The sequence below is a fragment of the Acomys minous genome, assembly GCF_964271855.1.
Source record: "Acomys minous genome assembly, chromosome: 7".
Classification (NCBI taxonomy): domain Eukaryota; kingdom Metazoa; phylum Chordata; class Mammalia; order Rodentia; family Muridae; genus Acomys; species Acomys minous.
The window spans coordinates 51,176,360-51,195,116 of NC_140488.1; the positions used below are offsets into that span (position 1 = coordinate 51,176,360).

General features: G+C 39.1%; 1 protein-coding gene across 1 annotated transcript; it reads right to left on the minus strand.

Annotated features, from left to right (window-relative positions):
* Positions 1–1,405: 1,405 nt before the first annotated feature.
* On the minus strand, positions 1,406–17,800 carry TNMD (tenomodulin). The gene is made up of 7 exons (XM_084789965.1): positions 17,511–17,800; positions 17,215–17,346; positions 8,634–8,774; positions 8,318–8,419; positions 4,922–5,075; positions 2,356–2,522; positions 1,406–1,773 (listed from the first exon to the last, which is right to left on the minus strand). The coding sequence occupies exons 1-7, from the start codon at positions 17,556–17,558 to the stop codon at positions 1,564–1,566; spliced, it is 954 nt and encodes a 317-aa protein (XP_084646091.1). The 5' UTR covers positions 17,559–17,800; the 3' UTR covers positions 1,406–1,563.
* Between the last annotated feature and the right edge of the window lie 957 nt (positions 17,801–18,757).

Below are 18,757 nucleotides of genomic sequence, written 5' to 3' on the forward strand. Positions count from 1 at the left end.
TATGTATGCACATGTACCTAGGAAATACAACTGTTGTTAGTTTTGTATACACCACTGTATTTGTGATTATATATTCTGGTTGTTGTTCTTAGGAAAATACCTTCAATTTAATTTGTGTCCTCCACAGAGCACAGTACATATAATATCCTAGAGACTACCCAATTTTCAATAACATTAAATTACTGGCTAATCATTGGAAGCAGTGTTAAAAAGAGTACTTTATTTTTAAAAAAGCTAGTTAATACAGCCTCAAATTAATCTCATCTTTCACATTTTCATATTTTAAACATAAATCAATTCATGTTATAATTGAAGTAATTTTAAGTAATTAATAATAAAGGGAACACTGTTATATATATTTTATTGTACTTTCATTTTGTGACCGTTAATAATGTAAGTACAGCATGTATGCTATTAATTAGTAACTTGCTAATCCTAAATCAATCTTTGTCATGGCTGTTTCTGTGTATTTTCACAAATGTGAAGTAGGAGAACATGACTTCCTAGTCCACAGATAACTTTGGGGAGGATTGTATTTGATGGAAATTTCCAGACAGATATTGTCATGACACAATAATGTTTAGCTGAGCAAGGAAGGATGTTATCTTCAAATGGAACTACTAGTGGAAGATTGGCCAAGCATGGATTTTGAGACATGGCCTTGCAGGGACATTGAAGTTAACATTACCTTCCAACACTTTTTTCTTTCACTTTTGTACACTATTCCTAAGGAAAATATGGGGTAAATGGGAACTAGGTCTTAGCTTCCCTTTAAATAGAAAATTGCTAATTCCCTGTAGTTTGGGAGGAAAAAGTTCGTTTGATTTTTCACCTCAGTAATTTCATATGTCTTTTTCTGTGAATTTTATTTATGGGTTATCATATTTCGGAAAATTGCTTTGGAACATTATGTAACCAGATACTAATCTAAAGAGAAGTCAAATGTGAAGGTTCTAAAAGGTTGCATTTGTCCAAGATGAGTTCATGTTCACAGGAGGGAAACCAGAACCCCTTTTGCTAAGTTAGCTTTCTCCTTTGCTGAGTCTGAGCAGTTCCAGTGTTTTAGTGTTGGCCTGCTGTGACTCACTGCCTGACCAGCAGCTTTATAGACACTTAAGCAAGTCCACAGCATGCCTTTCAGGTAATTAAGCATTGGGACTATGCATCAAAGTTTATGCTTCTATTGATTGCTTCTGGCGACATTTTGTCATCACCCCTTCACTTTTACTTTGTCAAAACAGCACAGTAAAAACATGGTATTTGGAAACTGTAAGGCTTTACCCAAGCTGTTGATGGAGGTCAAGCAGACATTTTGACATCTATCTTAGGCAGGTCTATTCCATTTCAATTGCCAGGAATATTCTCAGCCAGAACTTACCCACTGTGTTCAGCAGCGACAAGGCCATTGATGATGATGTAGAAGTTTATTAGAACATGAAGAGAGGAATAACCTACAAGTAATTCTGGAGGATTGGCTACTTGGAGGCAAATGCTGCATAGGATAGCATGCATTTATTATGTGCTGACTAATAGAAGGTTAAGCATTTGAACTCAAGCTTCCTATTAGACTCTCCCAAGCATGCGGGCCACCCACCAGTTGCAAGGCATGATGACACGACAGATGACTCGTCCTCCTTGGTAGCAGTATGGATATGGGTAGTAACCTAGTAAAGGCTCACAGACCCGGCGGCAGTAGCGGTTGCCTCGACGACAGTAAATGCAACAATAACCTCTCTCATCCAGCATTGGGTCAAATTCAATTCCATTTTCAGTCTGAAAGAAGAAGAAGAAGAAGAAGAAGAAGAAGGAGGAGGAGGAGGAGGAGGAGGAGGAGGAGGAGGAGGAGGAGGAGGAGGAGAAAAAGAAGAAGACAATGTTGGGGGAAAAGTCTTTAGAAGGAGGTCCCACCAAATAAGAGAGGATTTCTGTGATCCCCCACCCCCTGGCAAATGTCACTCTGAGTTAGGATGCTGATGAGAAATTAAATTTCTTAATGACATCATGGAAATGTAGTTATGTCATCAAGATTTGGTTTTGAATGTACTCCCTGGAGAGTAGTAGGATTTGTTTGTTTGTTTGTTTGTTTTTGTTTTGTTTTGTTTTTCCTGAGACAGGGCCTTGGCTGTCCTGGACTCGATTTGTAGACCAGGCTAACTTTGAACTCAAAGAAATCCACCTGCCTCTGCCTCCCAAGTGCTGGGATTACAGGCTTGTGCCACTGCACCTGGCTGAGTACAAGTTTCTGAAATGTTTGTTAAAACCATGATACTTTTTCCAACTGCTTTGATAGGTAGTAAGTTTTATGATCATTCTTTTCTTTCTGCCCTAAAAATGAGGGCAGTAGATAGCACTCACATAGTCATTTACTGGAAGGTCTTCCTCACTTGCTTGTCTGGTGTGCCGGGTCTTCTCCACCTTTACTTGTGGGACCACCCACTGCTCATTCTGTTCAATGCCCTTTTTTTCATTGGTAGGAAAGTGAAGATCTTCACCATCCTCCTCAAAATCTTGTAATTCTGAAACTAAGATAGCAAGTACAAAATTGGGATCACATTACTTTCACCCCTTTTTATTTTTATTTTTTACATATTCATTTATATTATTACACATATATACAATAAACTACCTACAGCAATAAGAACCATGACATAATCAGGAATTATATAAATGTTACATTCTTAGCGTTTTGGCTATTTGCATTTGACAGCCTTGAAGAAAACATCTTTCCTATCTTGGTGCGTCTAAAATTCTGAATGTAAATCAATCTCCATCACATCTTGTCATTATCAATTTAAAACATCTATCTAGACCTAAAAACATTTTAACCCCTAAACAATTAAGCTTCATTGTAAAACTAAGCTACCTGGTCTTCAACTCCATCAGAGACTTGAGAAGGAATAAACTTGATTACTTGAGTATACAGGGAGTGCAGGTTAGTAGCTTTCCAAATGAGAAGAGGACAGAGACAGTTTGCTGCCTGAACAGTCACCCAAACCTCTCTATAATGTTGGAGTATCTTCTTCAGCCTTCTGGCGCAATATATCTGACAGACATATTTTGTGAGGCAGGAACTATTGAGGACTTGCTTACCCTGTCTTGGCAGAGTTTGGTGGTTGACACTACCAGCATCCAAGCTTGCCCATTTTTAGGCAGATGGACATTTTGCCCAGTGGCTTGTTTGTCACATCTGAGGTCTTCTCCATAAGGAGGTTCTTTGATGCTCATCATCCTCTTTGAGGTAGGCTGAGTGTTGCCAGGAGTTTACTTGTCTTATTGGCATGACATTACTTTGCAAGCATTTCTGAGAGAAGGGTTTAGGGGGACCAAAGTTCTGGAGAGCTAGTGTTGTCTGTCTCCTGGCTGGTGTAATTTGGGCACGCATAGGCTGCATTTCCTAGCTCTAGAAGTGGATAGTTTCGAGACTATTTTGCTTCTCACTAACTTCATTGCTTGTTTGAGATCATCCATTTACTCCTTTTCTTAGTAGTAGAGTCAACTGTCAAGACAAGGGACATCTGTCTCCCTCAATGCTTTTAGCTGCAAGTGCTCAAAAATATTTCTTGATTGCCTGCCTTGATTTGGTGTCAGCTGCCCTCCCATCAATTCTCTTTTTGTGTCTCGCTTTTCTAGATTATTTTTTTTTACATATATGGATATCTCACCAGCATGTATATCTGTGCACCAAATACATACAGTGTCCACAGAGGGCAGAAGAGAGTGTCGGATAACCTAGAACTAGAGTTGAGAATGGTTGTGAATCACCATGTGGGTACTGAGAGTTGATGCTACTCTGCAAGAGCTACAAGTGTGGTTAACCACAGAGAAAGCTTTCCAGCACTGCCCCTGGCCCCCTCTCCCCTCCGCCCTGGTATCTCATTTATTTTTAACTTAGGTCTGTGGAAGACTTGCTGAAACTATATATTACCACATATTTTTCCACTATTTTCCTTCTTATCTTACACAACTGTGGTACAATTATCAAAACTAATAAAATATTGGGTCGTGGTCATGAACTAAACTACAGACTTTATTCGTCAATATTTCTATCCATGTTTTTTTGTTTTACAGCTTCTGTCCAGGATACCAGCTTGCATTTTATAATCTTAAAAACAAAACCAAAAACAGACCTCCCAATAATACCGATAGAGGCCTGCACTGCTGGGACTGCTCTGCCTTCAGTAATATTACTATATTGTCTTTGTGCAGAGTGAGGGAGGCCAAAGTCTGTGTCAGCTAGACAGAATAACGTGTCTAGAGACCTTTGTCTTCTTGAGTTGAAGGTTCTACTTTTCTGCTCTGGACCTCTAACCTTCACTTTCATTTTAGTGATTCCTCAAACATTCACAAAGAAACTGTAGTGCCACGATTGTCTTGTATTCTAGGGAAGAATGCCATTTGCCATGAGAATTCTTGAGAAGGAGTGCACTGTTTGGACTCTTCTCCCTCCACTTTTGGGCTGGGCCAACTGTGGTTTTGAGGAATAGTCTAGTATCCCTGCTGCAATGAATATAGATGTACAAAGAAAGATAAATTAGCTTTTTGCTATCACTGGTCACATTGGGGTGGTGTTACCTTTCCTTTCCTGAGATATTTTAAAAGCTTGTCAGCATTAATTTATCTGATTTATAACTTGCCTGTGAAAAATTCCCTCCTTACCACAGTCAGCATATACAGTTTCATCCAAGGAGGTATAAGCTAATCATTTGTTTTCATAGAAATGTGGTCACTCAATGCTGGAAACATTAACCTGTTACTATCTTTTTTTTTTTTAAAGATGGTATATTGCTCTGTAGCTTAGGTTTGCCTTGAACTCAAAATCTTCCTGACTCAGACTCCTGGACACTGAGAATACAAATGTGTGTCACCATGCCTAGCATGTCACCAGCATTGGATGAAATAGATTGGGTGTAGGATACCATACCTGCTATTAGAGTGGGATTGATCCAGTACATGGTCACATTAGCACAAATCTCCAGAATTTTAGAATTTTTCAGAAAGTCTCTGTTTTCAATAGGCTTTTCTGAAGGGACCCAAATCACTGACTGTTCAAAGAAAGTTGTAGTAATTTCTTCATTCTGAAAGAAGAAAGTGGGTCAGGATGGGGACTGCAGAGAAATGAGTGCAGCGAGTTAGATATTGTGGAGGACTGAAAAGCAGGATGCTTTAATCTTGACTTGCAATGCTGGGGTCTGGCTGCTGGTAAACTGTGTCCATGCCAGGCTGAGAGTAGGTGCCATGGAGGAGCTAATGACTGATTCTTCCTTCTGGGTCTGGCAGCAAGGTGCTCACTAAAGTGAGAGCTTTGTCTGCTGTCATTTCTCTTGAAAGACTTCCCATCACGTTCTGGGTGCTCCCTGGGCCACACAAGCTTTACTTTGAGCTTCTGGAATTATGAGCAACTGCATTTCTCCCCTTACATGGGTGAAGACCAGCCTGGCTTTTCTAGTCTCCCTCAGGTCGAACATAGGATTTCACCTTGAGCTGCAAATCACTCCCACAATCTAAACTAATGAGATTTGTTAAATAGCCAATTATTTTTATAATTATATTTTATATAAATAATAATATTAATAAATAATAAGTATCTATTTTGTAGCTATTATTTTGGATTTACAGGAAATTTGTCTTTTCATATTTAAAGTCTTCCATGTATGGAAAGTGGACTCATTAACCCCATTCATTGTAGATGCTTAAGGTTTATCTCACAGAGGGCTCTGGCTTACAGAGCTTCATCATTTTTTTAAAAATACCTTTTCTTGATCATCAAAAAACAAAAAAACAAAAAACAAAACAAAACAAAAAAAACCAAGCTTCTCTTCCATTTCTAGTGGTGGAAGTCGTTGCCTCGAATATCTAGTTCTTACCAACTTGTGGATAAGGTTCCTCAGTTTACCCTGTTCTTAATAAGGCCTTTTCTTGCCTTTTTGTTTTTTCCTGGCTTTATGATTTTTCAGTGTGTTTATTTATTCTCCAAAAGGCACCTTTGTATAATTTTTCTTTGAACCATTCACAACTTTCAAGTCCTGGCTTTTTCGCCCTCGAGTCTGTAAAGACCTTGGAGCCCATTGAAAAGGTTTGCAGAAAATGAGGTTGGTGTGCTTCCTAGCTTTGTTAGCAAACTCGGGGCTATTTTTATACCAGCTCTGCATGTTTCCCATGCTCATGCCATGGATACAGTGCTGAGGGGAGTCCAGGGTAAGAGGGCTTTTGTAATTTGTGACCACAAATTTGTCACGCTGAAAAATACCTGTAATGTGAAATTCTGTCTTCTTGGAGATGAAATGATTTTCCTATCATGAGGTGAATAGTGTGCTACTTGAAAGTTCTCACCAAATTAATTGAATTAAAAATCACAGCACAGAGAAGCCATGGGCCATTATTTCTGTGTTACCCCAGAAAAATATTATTATATTGTGTTAGGCTCTCATTGCTGCCCGACTGTACTCTAAACATTTTCATATGACATTTTATATTGTAGCTTTAAAAACAGTGTTATTTATTGTGTGTTGGGGAAGCAGGATACATGGCACAGTGCCTATGTGGAGGCCAGAGGACAACGCCTCTGGAACTGGTTCTTCTTGTGTCATGTAGATCCTGAGAGCGGAACTTGGGTCATCAGGCTTGGCTGCAGGTGTCTTCACCTGCTGACCCTTCTTTCTAGCTCTATAGTATCTTTTAAATCCTAATCTCCTTTCTTGCTTTCATTGCCCCCATACTGCTTCCTAATTTCTGGGAAAATAATCTGTTCTTCAGAAGCATCTAATATCAGATTATTAGAATCAAAACGAAACTCTACAAAATCTGTCCCTACCATCGATCTCGGTAGCAAAATATCCTCTCTGGAAATACTTTCTTCTTTTAAGGGGGTATTCTAGGAACAGGAGTCTTTAAGTTTTCTAAGTATGGGGAGAACAGTAGCATAAAAAAGTAATGTGAGAACTAATAACAGCTCTGATAATGCTTAGGTAAGGAGAAATAGTATAACCCACCAGCACTTCCCATAAAAGAAAAGGGAAAAAAGGAGATAAACATGTAAGTGACCAGTTGGAAGAGCATGAAAAAAAAAAAAAACAAGGGGGAAAGAAGAGAATGAGATTTTAATATATATAGAGTCTATTGTACCATTGCCACAGTTCCACTTTAGATTTTCCAGTTGTGAACATTTTGCTTTTAGCAAACTAAATTAAACCAGAAGAACCATAAGGACTACAAAGATTGATGTATTTTAGGCAGTGATGACCCATCTTCCATGGCTTCCTAGGATCATTCATTCACTAATTGGAGCAGGGGCCTAGTCATCCTAGTCTATCAGTGTATCCAGAGAACCAACATTAAGTTGAATTTTCACTTGTTAGTTTGCTTCTTCTGAGGAGCACTGTGGATTATTAAACGAGCAGCTTAGCATAAAAAGGTAAGGTTACTAAACAGAAACATTTAAAGTAGGTGAATGTTGGAGTATGACAGAAGTGGTATGACCCTTTTGTAACCTTCGGACTGATTTCTGTTTTAAAACACAATTTATGTTTATTATTTAATTTTTAATTATCTTATGTGTAAAGTGTTTTACCTGTATGTGTGTCTGTTTTACCAGAAGAAGGCATTGGATCCGCTGTAACTAGACTTACAGATGGCTGTGATTCACCATATGAGTGATGAGAATTGAAACTGTGGGTCGTCCCGAGTAGTAGTCAGGACTCTTAACATCTGAGCCAGATCACCAGCCCTTATTTTTAATATATTTTTACTTTTCTGTGTGCACGTTTATCTTTTCTGGGATATATGTGCACTAGAATGAAGTTACTTCTGGGGGCCAGATGTGTTGGATCCCCCTGGCATAGAAGTTACAGACAGTTGAGAAGCTGACTGGTGTGAGTACTGAGAATTGAATGAGGGGTCCCTGAGCCATCTCTCCATCTTAAAGTCTCTCACTCATAATTGATTTTGTTTCTCTGATCAATTCCTCCCATAAGAAATTTGTTCAGGAACAAAAGTACATAGTCTTTAAAATATATATATATATTTGATTTTGTTTGCTTGATTTTTTTGTAGGTATTTGGGTATAAAAGTATAGTGTTATATCCAAAAACATGAACTTCATTTTCTTAAAAGGCCCCTGTTAAAGACCTCAATGTGCTACTTACTAACTGTGTACCTTCAGCAAGTCACTCTTTGGTCCTAAATCTCAGATCCTATATATGAAAATGAGGATGATAATAGTGACTATTTACAAGATTGAGGACCCAATGAGAAGAGAGCTTTTAGTCTAATGATTGGCCCGTAAATGATACCTTTTAATACCATTGTTTTTCTCACATACCTCATCTATTTCCTCTTCCGGTTCAGAAAATTCAGGAATTACTTTGATTTGAGTTTTAATAAAGCATTTTTGAAGACCTACGAAGTAGATGCCAGTGTATCCCTATAAAAGAGACAAAACAGTAATACAATTAATTTCCTATTATTTGTCACAGTCATTGAGTTTCATGATGTATCAGAGCCCCAGACTAGCAAACTTTGAATTCAAAGGGAAAGCTTTGTCATGAATGAAATGGAGGTTAAAGGCTTTTTAAAAAATGTAATTCAATGATTGTAGTATTTTAAGTGGAAAGCCACAGGCAAAACAGTCAACTCACATTTTGAAAATCATGGACTTCCAATGTCTCATCGGTGCCATTTCCACTTCGGAATATTTCTGTCCTGGTCATAGGATCGATTTCCATGTAAATCTTTTTCTTCTCACCATTGCTGTAGAACGTGTGCTCCATGTCATAGGTCTGGAGGGCAGAGGAAGGAAAGCAAGCTCTAAGAGAGTCTGGGTGCCCCTTCAGAAAATGTTTTAACTGAGGAGATACCCAGGCCACCTTCTCTTTCCAGAGACTTTGTCTGGAGGGGTCGTCTCAGCAGCTTGCCATTGGACATTCTCTAATATTTATGATTAAACTGAGGAACTTTTCAGTGTTCAGGCTGATATGGGAATCCCTTCAGAGTCAGTGTTTTGTATTTCAGCCAAATAGCTGAGCTAAGTATGAAGAATTCCAGTGGTTTTCTTGGCAACGTTGGCTAAGTAGCAAATGATATTCCACAATCCAGCCTGTAAAGTATTTTCCCTTTGTGTTAAGCCTAGGGATCACCTCAAGCCTATGCTGCTTCCTGAAGCTACTGCTTCCTTTTCTAAGTGTTCTATGATTGCTCTCCCCATCCCTTCTGCAAGATCCATTATATCCAAGAAAGAGATTTGAAAACATTTAGAGTGGTTAGGTTAGGCATTGCTCTCTATTCTCATATCTCTCAGGATTTTAATAGCTATTGCGTTTGCCCTTTTTTTTTTTTTTTAAAGAATCTGATAATTTTATTGGTCAATATTAAGTCATAGACTTACTCTGTCCTGATTTATTTCTCTTTGTTCTTTAAAATCTGGCAAACAATCGCCTGCCTTCCTTTAGTTTTCTGTTCTATAGGCTAACCATCCCCACTCCGGTTATTGCTGAGTTCGGTTTCGAAAGTGCAATTCCATTGTTTTCAACTTCTGTAGAGTCTTCTGTATAGGTAGACTTTGGTGACAGGGTAAGGTGCCATAAATTTAACAGAGTCTTCCAAGGATACAGCCTCAAAAAAAAAAAAAAAAAGGCCATCAAGCCTATTTTGAGTGCCTGAAACAAATCCCCCAACTTCCTTCTGTTCTCTAAAAGAGACAGTTCTTTCTCTACAGACCAAGAGTCTCAGGTCTATGGTGTAATCTCTTCCAAGGTTAAGCATGTAGCCTATAACTTGGGTCTTATTTGGGACTAGAAACAAATGCCAACTCCAGAGGAGTCTGATCTCTGTTGTAAACTAGGCCAGAGTTGATGGTGCCATTTGCAAGTCTATCTTCTCCCCATTGTTTGGAAGCTTTTGCCTGTTAGATTTTTGTATATTCCTTTGTGCTTCTGAAAAAGCAAGTTGCCTACAGAACCAGTCCTGCTTTCTAATGACACTATTCCTAGTGGCATCCTCCTCCTTGAGTTTCCATTGGGCTGTTTTGTTTTTAGTGTCTGCTAAAGGCTGTGCCAGCATGTTAGTTTAACCTGGTCAAATTTTTCCCAACTCAAGTAGAAAAACAAGTTGGATGGGTTTATAGAAACAAGTGTTACTTCAAGCATGAAAAGTCTGGTGGAGCCATTGAAAAGAAAACAAAGGCAAAGCCACTTTACCTCCCAGTAGCCCTGTGGTGTGTTAGACACGGATAGTAATTATTTGTTGAATAAGTATTGTCACCAATGACACATTCTTATCTTCCCAAAAGAATGTCTTGAAGATTGGCAAGATCTTTTAAAGGTAAGGAAAATAGTATCAAGGACCTTCCGGCAACTGCAGAGTTAACTTGGGAAGGACAGCCTTCTTTGTGATAGGTAGAAAACACCACTAGGCTTGTAATTTGCTTCTGCTTCTCAAGTTCCTTTCAGCTCTGGCTTTGCAGCCAGCTAGAGAAGAGGCATTTCTAGGTATGGCAAAAAAAAAAATGAGCTTTCAGTCAGTTGGCTGACTTAAGCAGAGGACAGAGGCATCTACTTCAGACACAGCCTTGTCAGCTTTCCCAATAGGGGGTAGTTTCTTTAGAAATAGTATCCATTGTGGAGACAAATGTTGACAGGGCTAGCCACCACTGCCTGGATTGGGGTGTTTGTTTCATCAGTAGCACCACTGATGGATTATTGCGCGGAAAAATTGGGTTAGAGAATAGGGGATATTGGACTGTGGCCTACCTGGGCAAAAGACAGAGAAAATACAGACTGTGTTTTCAATCATCAAGTAGAAGACTATGGGACTGTGCTGGTGACATTTAAAATTTCAGTGTACTTCTGTGGAATGAGTTTTCCTGCACTGTTGGCAATGCACTTTGCTTGGACACCTTTCTGGATTAGTACCATTGGAAACTGCCAAGCTCAGCAGGTCTTCATTATTTTCAACATCTCTGCAAAGAATTGTTTTTTTTTTTTGTTCCCATTGTTGTTTTTAATTTGGTGAGAGAGGAGGCAACCATGTTAATTGTACCCATTAACCAGCATGTTGACTTTGTGTTAGCAATGGTAGCTTCCTAAATAGAGTGAGATCCAGAATGACTTCATTTGGGTATGAGTCCTTAGTGTGTGGGAGGTTACACAAGTAGCGAGCTACAGATTCACCCAGAGGGAATTCTGTTATCAAAGGTGTCCTTTTGAAACAGACTGTCCTTTGTCTAGGAGGATGGTGCCAATGACTTACTTTGGACTGTGTGGGGGATAGGTTTAGTAAATCCAGACATACTGTCTCATTCAGGTCCCCGTGGAGCACATTGCTTGGGTAATGGCTATGCAAGCTTCACTGGCTCATATGAAGATTGAGCTCATGCCTTTGGCATCAGCAGTACTTTGCTGTCTACTAAGCTCCCTGGCTCCTGGGTTGAAGTGCCTTCTGGAGATGAAGAACTAAATGGCTTTGCCCTGTCCAGGAACAAACTAAAGCGGAGACAGGATGGCTGACCTTAGAAAGGTGTGAGTGGGCTCCAAGCATCTCTCTTCAGACTCTGCCCCCAACTTTGCTTTATTCCAGGAGAGACAGAGCAAGGACAGCATGTGATATGGAATAGGCCCTCGCCAAATTGGCAAATAGATGAGGTCCTTTTCTGTTATCTCCATACCCTGTTCACTTTGTACCCTCATAGCCTTTTTTCCATGCCTTTCTCATTTCCATCTGTCCCTTTGTCTCCAGTCTAGACAACCAGGAATCTGCCAGTACTTTAGGGATCTTATGTAAGAGAAGAAACTAACCTGACAAATGATTTTACATTTGTATATTAGCAACAGAAGAGACATGTGTCAATTTCAAAAGTTGAATGCCATGCTTCACTCAAAGGAATGAAGTTGTAATGGTGCATTTTAGGTATCCTGACACCAAGAGCAGGAGATATTGGGGGGAGGGTGTCAAAGGCATCTTCCCAGCACAATCCAAATGAGTTCTTACTGGCCTTATTATGGTTAGAATGTTGGAATATGGCAGAGAGGGAAGTGGGAGAGTGGGTGTATGATTAAACCTAGGCAATGTGTAAGAAGACTACACTACTAACAAATAATGGGGGAAACACATCAGATTTTCTTCCCTGTCTAGGAATTCTGTCCTCAGTCCGGTTAAACCCTCCATTTGGGTAGCCAGTAAGCCCTAACTTCCTCCTGCAATGTGAACACTTTTCCCTGTTTTCTTGTCTCTGTTTTTGACAGTCTCTGAGATCAAAAAAGAAAGGTTTTTTTTTTTTTTATAAAGAGTAAATCTGACTCACACTTTAGTGTGATGGATGTGTTTGGGGACAAGTAGCTTTAGCCTTTCCTGACAGGGATTTGAGGACATTTGGCTTAGGTTTTTTCATTTAACCCGTGATTAATCTAGCTGGTTCCCACGCCCCGCCGCCCATCCTTTACTGTCTGTTTATGAAGTTCACTCTCCAAAAGTGAGATACATGCTCAGAATAGCTGATTAGCAGGTTTTAGAATGGAAGAAAGGAAAGAGAAGGCACTGAACCAAATTACTACTGATTTAACCTATGGGAATTATAGGGCCTCTGGGTAGTTCTCTACCTACACAGTGCCAGCAGATTATTTCTTATGCATAGTTGGACTTCTGTATCTTCAATCACAAGTTCTCAGCCCTAAGAAAATTGGCACAGGCAGCCAGACATTCCTCTTTAAAAGAAAGAAAAAACCAAAAGAAAGAGAAAGAGAGAGAGAGACAGAAACAGAGACAGAGACAGAGAGACAGAGAGACAGAGAGACAGAGAGACAGAGAGACAGAGAGAGACAGAGAGACAGAGAGACAGAGAGACAGAGAGACAGAGAGAGACAGAGAGACAGAAAGACAGAGAGAGAGAGGAGCTTTTACCCCCTACAGACTTAAACTAATTGGGAATTTTTCCTGTATCTACAGTCTTGTCCCCAGTTCTCAGATTCAGTGGAAAACAGGAAAGAATCCTTAGGAAAGGTTCTAGTGTGAATGTCAGTCCTTCCACCTACAAACTATGTGAATTTGGGCAAATTACTGAATGCCTCTGAGGGTCCTGTCCTTATCTGTATCCCTTTTCTAGTTGCAATGGTGGATAGTTGGCAAATCCGTTTTTCCTCACTTTTGGTCTGGCACCTCTCAGGTTGCTTGTTGGGTTGCAACTAACTACCTGTTGATCACCTGGGCTCCTTCTCCCTACATCTCCATCCCCACTCAGCCACTTGTGATAGCTCTACTTGAAGGCTATATAGTTTGTGCCACATAAAGCACTCCATGAAATAAATACAACCGTAGGAATAAGGAGTAAGAGTCTACTCATAGCAACCAGAATCTAGCATCATGTAATTTGTAAGAGCTACCCTGAATAGTCCAAAGTAACAACTAGCCCAGTAAGGATTGTTGTATAAGCGTAAACTTGCATTTTACAAAGAAAAGAAAATGAAGAGATGCCCTCTTTTCCAAAATGCTGATGTGGCAGCATCTGGTGAAACTCAGTCCCACTGTTTAAAAGATTCCAGCTACATCTCCAGCTTTTCCCTTGAGGGGATAAATGGTTCTCCAGTCCCATGTTTCAACCACCAGACTTTTGGGTTAAAAGCCTAGACAATCTAGAGAGAAAAGTTGTCCCTTTGTGTGCCTAGAGATGAGTGGGGGAAATTGGCCTGGGACCAATGCTAGTAGTAGAAAAATAGTCATGAGGAAAAGGAGGCTCAGGCTTGGCAAGGAAATACTTCGTTTATACAAAGAAGTTTCTGCCTAGAATGATCGTGGGTGTGAAACATGAATGAAACTATTTCCGTGGTCTTCTGCAATTGAGGTTGCATGGGCAGGACTGAATGCTTGCTTATCTTCATGACCCATGACCTCGCATCCTGTGCTACTAGAATGTGGAATTTGAAGAAGCATCTCCAAGAATATGCTGATTGCTGGGGATTACTTCCCAGCAGCCCTAAAAATCAGCACATAGTTCTGATGTATTACAGGAAGTACACACCATTTCTTTTATATAACTTATTATGTTTCTGTCTCATTCCACAAAGACTTGGAAGGATGGGGTACAAAATTTGTGCTGTGTTTATAAACTGCTGGTTTAAGAGCTACAGCCTTTTTGGTTTGTTTACCCCATGTTGCTTTGATTAGTTGAGGACTTGCATCTGACTCTTTCAAGTTCAATGTGGAACACGGAGTTTTAAGTAAGAGTATTTTCCCAATAAGCCTGCTTCATGGATCCTAAGGAAGTTATTGCTTACAAGTGGCTCCTCAATATGGTGCCCTCTCAAAGTTACTGGAATGGAGTATGTCTCCCCTGCTTGGTTAGGAAAGCTGAACAGAGAACCTTAGGGATGGCTGTGGCTCAGGAAGCCTAGCACCTGGAAAGAAGTACAGTGTCTCACTCAGAGTTAATCCTTTAATTTTGACTTATTTTCTCCTGGCTAAGTGTGTGTGTGTGTGTGTGTGTGTGTGTGTGTGTGTGTGTGTGTGTGTGTGTGTGTGTGTGTATACTCACATGCATGCTTGAGGTATACTAGGAGTCAAATATTGCTTAAACCTTTTTGAGATCAGGAATATGGATCTTTTGTGTACACAAAGGTAGGAGGAAAGGGAAAGACTTAGTAGCATGGAAATGTCAACACCAGATGTAGGATGTTAAATAAACACTTTATTATAAACAGATGTTAAAAAAGAAAACAAGAGGGAGTGTTGTGGGGCCTGGAAGTGCAAACATTGAGAGCATGGAGAAAGCCCCAGGACAGCAAAGGTATCACTACCATCAATAAGCACAAACGCATCAATAGTTCTCTCTACCAAAGGCCATACTGTCCTCACAAATTCCACAAGCAACAAAAGCAAAAGTCCAGATGACTATGAGTTTTGCTTTGTTAATAAGCATTTCATTCCAGCCCATACTCTTAAGGAGAGAGTCTTAAATTTGTGCAAGATGCTTGGATCATTTTCCTCTGGAAATATTCTTTCCAGACTAATCTGACTACTTTTATTTTCCCTAGATTCTTATCTGCTCGGATGCAGGCCTAGGCAGAGTCTTGGTCACTAGGGACACGGCTAGCCTCCCAAGCTAAGTCTGGGACTTAGGAGGTAGTAGTTGATTGCTTAAAGAATTCATACTGCTACCTGGTCTCCTGATTTACAGTGATCCCAACCTGACTTTGTGGTGAAGGCCGGGACTTAAATATGAAAGATCATATATTCCAACCCCTCTTGGAATAACAAAGAAATAGTATTTTATCATTTGACATGGTAGAAAACTCATATCCTAGGAGATACTTAATGTCTTTTATCTGCATATACTCAAAAGAACTTTGGTCCTTCCTTTACACTCCTTTTGGTGAAAAGTATATCCTAAGATGAATTACTTCATAAGAGGTATGATTTTTTCCTTTTAAAACAAAGTTTAACCAGTAGCATCCCCCACATATGTGCACAGTCTTGAGGTTTTTGTTTGATTTCAGGAATCACACAATTACTTTCTGGAAATCATATTTAAAAGAAATGGGATGGGAAAAAAGATAACACTGTTGGAAGGTAGGCAAGACCATGAACTTAGCTAGGGAGTGTGAATTCTTACAAGAGAAAGGTAAGATCTCCCCGAGTTCTCCCTAGTCATTTGTTATGCACTGAGGCAAGTGCTACTGTAAGATTAGAAAAAAAAGAATAATACTGTTAGAATGGCATTGTAGTGCCAATGAGTAAAAGAAACAAGAAAGGTCATGCCCTCTCTTTTCAGACAAGTATCTATGAATGGTCAAAAATAGCTACCTACCACATCTATTGGAGGTGTTATACTTGCAGCAACTAAAATTATTTATGGTCCTGTACTCATATAATTTCCAAGACAACCAGTGATTCAACTTTTGGGGTAGCATGTCATTTTAGGAATTAGCTAAGTGGTACCATAAGTAAGTAATTGTGCTGGAGTGAATGTTGACTCTCAATTTATTTTCTGAGGTTGGTTGCTTTGCACACCTTGCTAGCCTTAACATAGTTAGCTTCCCTAGAATGACATCTGAATAGTAAATAGTTCAAAAGCAGTAGGGCAGTGAGGGTGGGCTAATAGGAGTGGGTGATGCCTGAAAACCTTTCTGGAACATGATGTAAGTTAAAAGGCAAACAAATAAGTAGACTTGTTTGCTCTCCCTCCCACTTAAACTTTATAAGGTATCCTTTGAGACTAAATGCAAACAGGTATTGCAGCAGAGGTGGAGAATCCCAGGGTAGCTATGCCTTACTTTGCTGTTTTCATTTGGACATTTAGCCAATTTATTTTCTTTTTCTCCTCCTTTGTCTTTTTTTCTCCATGAACTGTTTGCTCCTATTGCTCCTTTGGCTCCTAATGGTCCATGCCAACCCATTTTCTTCTTGTCTCATTTTCCCTCTTGGATCTGTGCCTTTTCTTTCCTACATCTGCTACCAAGTAGAAATGAGTATCTCATGACAAAAAATTAACAACAACACCTGCAGGACCCACAAATAAAGAAGAATATGGCTAATCCGGGAACCAATATGTATGGCTTGTAGTTCATCTAATTTTCATTCAAATGGAAGAAAGGACTATGATTTTATTTGGGTCACATCTAAACTCATCCATTGCATATGAGCCCAGGAATAACAATAACATGGGAGCACAGAACTATAAGCTACAATGGTAACCAAGTTTCTCCAAATGACCTCAGTCTGAGAGGTTCTAGCTTTGGTTAAGTCACAAATAATTCTGAACTCAGATATGAGAATCGCTTCTTTTAAAAGGAGTCTATTGCCTGTCCTCAAAGCAGATGTGTTAAGTCAAAATATAATCACTGCAAATCATTTGCTGCTGTTTAGGGTGGCTTCTTCTTATGTGATTGTCTGCTTACTTTTCCATCAGTTTCTGCCCAGATGATGGAAAAAAAGAGGGAAAGAATTTTTCTTTCTTGCAGTATAAAAAGGTTTCCAGGAGATTTAACTCCTTAAAGTCAACCGTAAAGGAGTGGGTAAATTTACATCCTGTCACTACTAACCAAAATGCAGAAGACAATTTCCCCTCACCTAAATAAGCAAATGAGAGAACAACTTTGATTCTATTTTCTATGTCCCCAAATGAATAAAAAAGCATTAAAAGAGTTTTCCCTTTCAAATTAATTTACATGTTAACCACTAGTTAAATTCAATCAAACTCAGAAAAGAAATACTGGATAAGTTTCTGTTACTTACTTTCTTGGATACCTCTGGCCAGAAGTGTTTGCTCCCCCAAAACAGGACAATTAGAGTTAAGGCCAGGACACCAAACACCAGTCCACAAATCTTCAGCGATTTACATATCTTCTTGGATTTCAAAGCTTCTGCCTAAGCAAAGAACAGAAAGAATAAAACAATACACAATACCCTCAAAATAGCAAGCCATAATTCAAAGTCTCCTTCAATTTCACTTTCTAATGTTCACTTTGCAATACGATAAATCTGTGAAACCATACTTCTGCTCAAAAGGGAAAATATATGAATCAACTTACGTTTAGAATGTGACAGTCCTCACAGTTCTCTGGAGGATTCTTTGCCATGGTCTCCCAGCACACAGTATTCTTTCCCTGTCTTGAGAAGACTGAGAGACCACTGCTGAGGTGGAGTTGCAAGTGAGTCGGCTAACAGATGCCAGAGGAGACGCTGAATTTATATGGCTCAAATATGTCATACCAGAGCCGGAGGGAGCCCAGGGGGCTCCTGTGCTGCTGCGATTTGTTACATAGATATACCCATATATGTATATAACTTCTGTGCACAGAATTCCATCCAGAATGGCAAAGACAGAAGGTTATAATGAAAACTATTGTCCTGGGGGTTGGGTTGGAAGGAGATCAAGCCTTGGACACATTGAAATGATTTTTCACTATGAACTTAAAATACCAGTGGCAATACATGCTGCACACTCCAGAAGTAAGCAAATAGAGAAAAAAAAGGGAACAAAGTTCTAATGTCAATTCCATTCAATTAAACAATGTATTTATTGCAGGAAAATTAAGTATCAGGTACTTTCCTGGGTGTTGGAGAGTCAGAAATGAATAAGAAAGTGTCTCACTACACATTAGTATTCTGAGTGCCAAGCATATCATATATTTTATTAATTATAATTAAAACCAGGATAAAATGAAGAACAATTGTGAGTTTTTTCTCTTCTTCCTGTCTTTATGAATATTTTCCTCTTTTTTAGTTGGTCCTTCAATGCTGGTATTTATTATAATTTTTTCATGATTTTTCTCTGTAACATATACTACTTAAAAAGATCTTATCCAGTCTTGAAGTTAATATGTCATTTATATAGTAATGCAATACAAATCTGTACCTGCAACCCTGTTTTATCTTTTATTTTCAATGCCAGTTGAACGTCCCAAGCATCTTTATCTGGATGTAATGCAGAAATCACAAACTCAATATGTTATACCTATCGAATTCTTTCCTTTTTAACACTTCCTTCCCCCAACTTACTTTCTTTCCCATAATCCTAATAATCTGGATTGGTGACTAAAATTAGTTTCAGCCTGCCATAACAAAGTACTGTAAAATTACTGACTTGCATATAAAAAGTATACTTCTTTAAAAAACATTCTTACAGTTCTGGAGTCTATTATCCAAGGTCAAGATGTCAGCCCTCTTTCTCTCTCTCTCTCTCTCTCTCTCTCTCTCTCTCTCTCAAAGATTAATAAACTGAATAATTTAGTTTAGTTTTTTATTAGTTCTAATTTTTAAAAAATAAATCTATTCC

What these genes read in the sequence shown, in the direction of transcription:
- TNMD (XM_084789965.1), bottom strand. Translation starts at nt 17,558, where the DNA reads ATGGCAAAGAATCCTCCAGAGAACTGTGAGGACTGTCACATTCTAAAC. An exon ending in GGCCAGAGGTATCCAAGAAA is followed by an intron (nt 8,775 to 17,214) that starts GTAAGTAACAGA and finishes TCTGCCCTCCAG; the next exon opens with ACCTATGACATGGAGCACAC. An exon ending in CAATCCCACTCTAATAGCAG is followed by an intron (nt 2,523 to 4,921) that starts GTATGGTATCCT and finishes TTGCTATCTTAG; the next exon opens with TTTCAGAATTACAAGATTTT.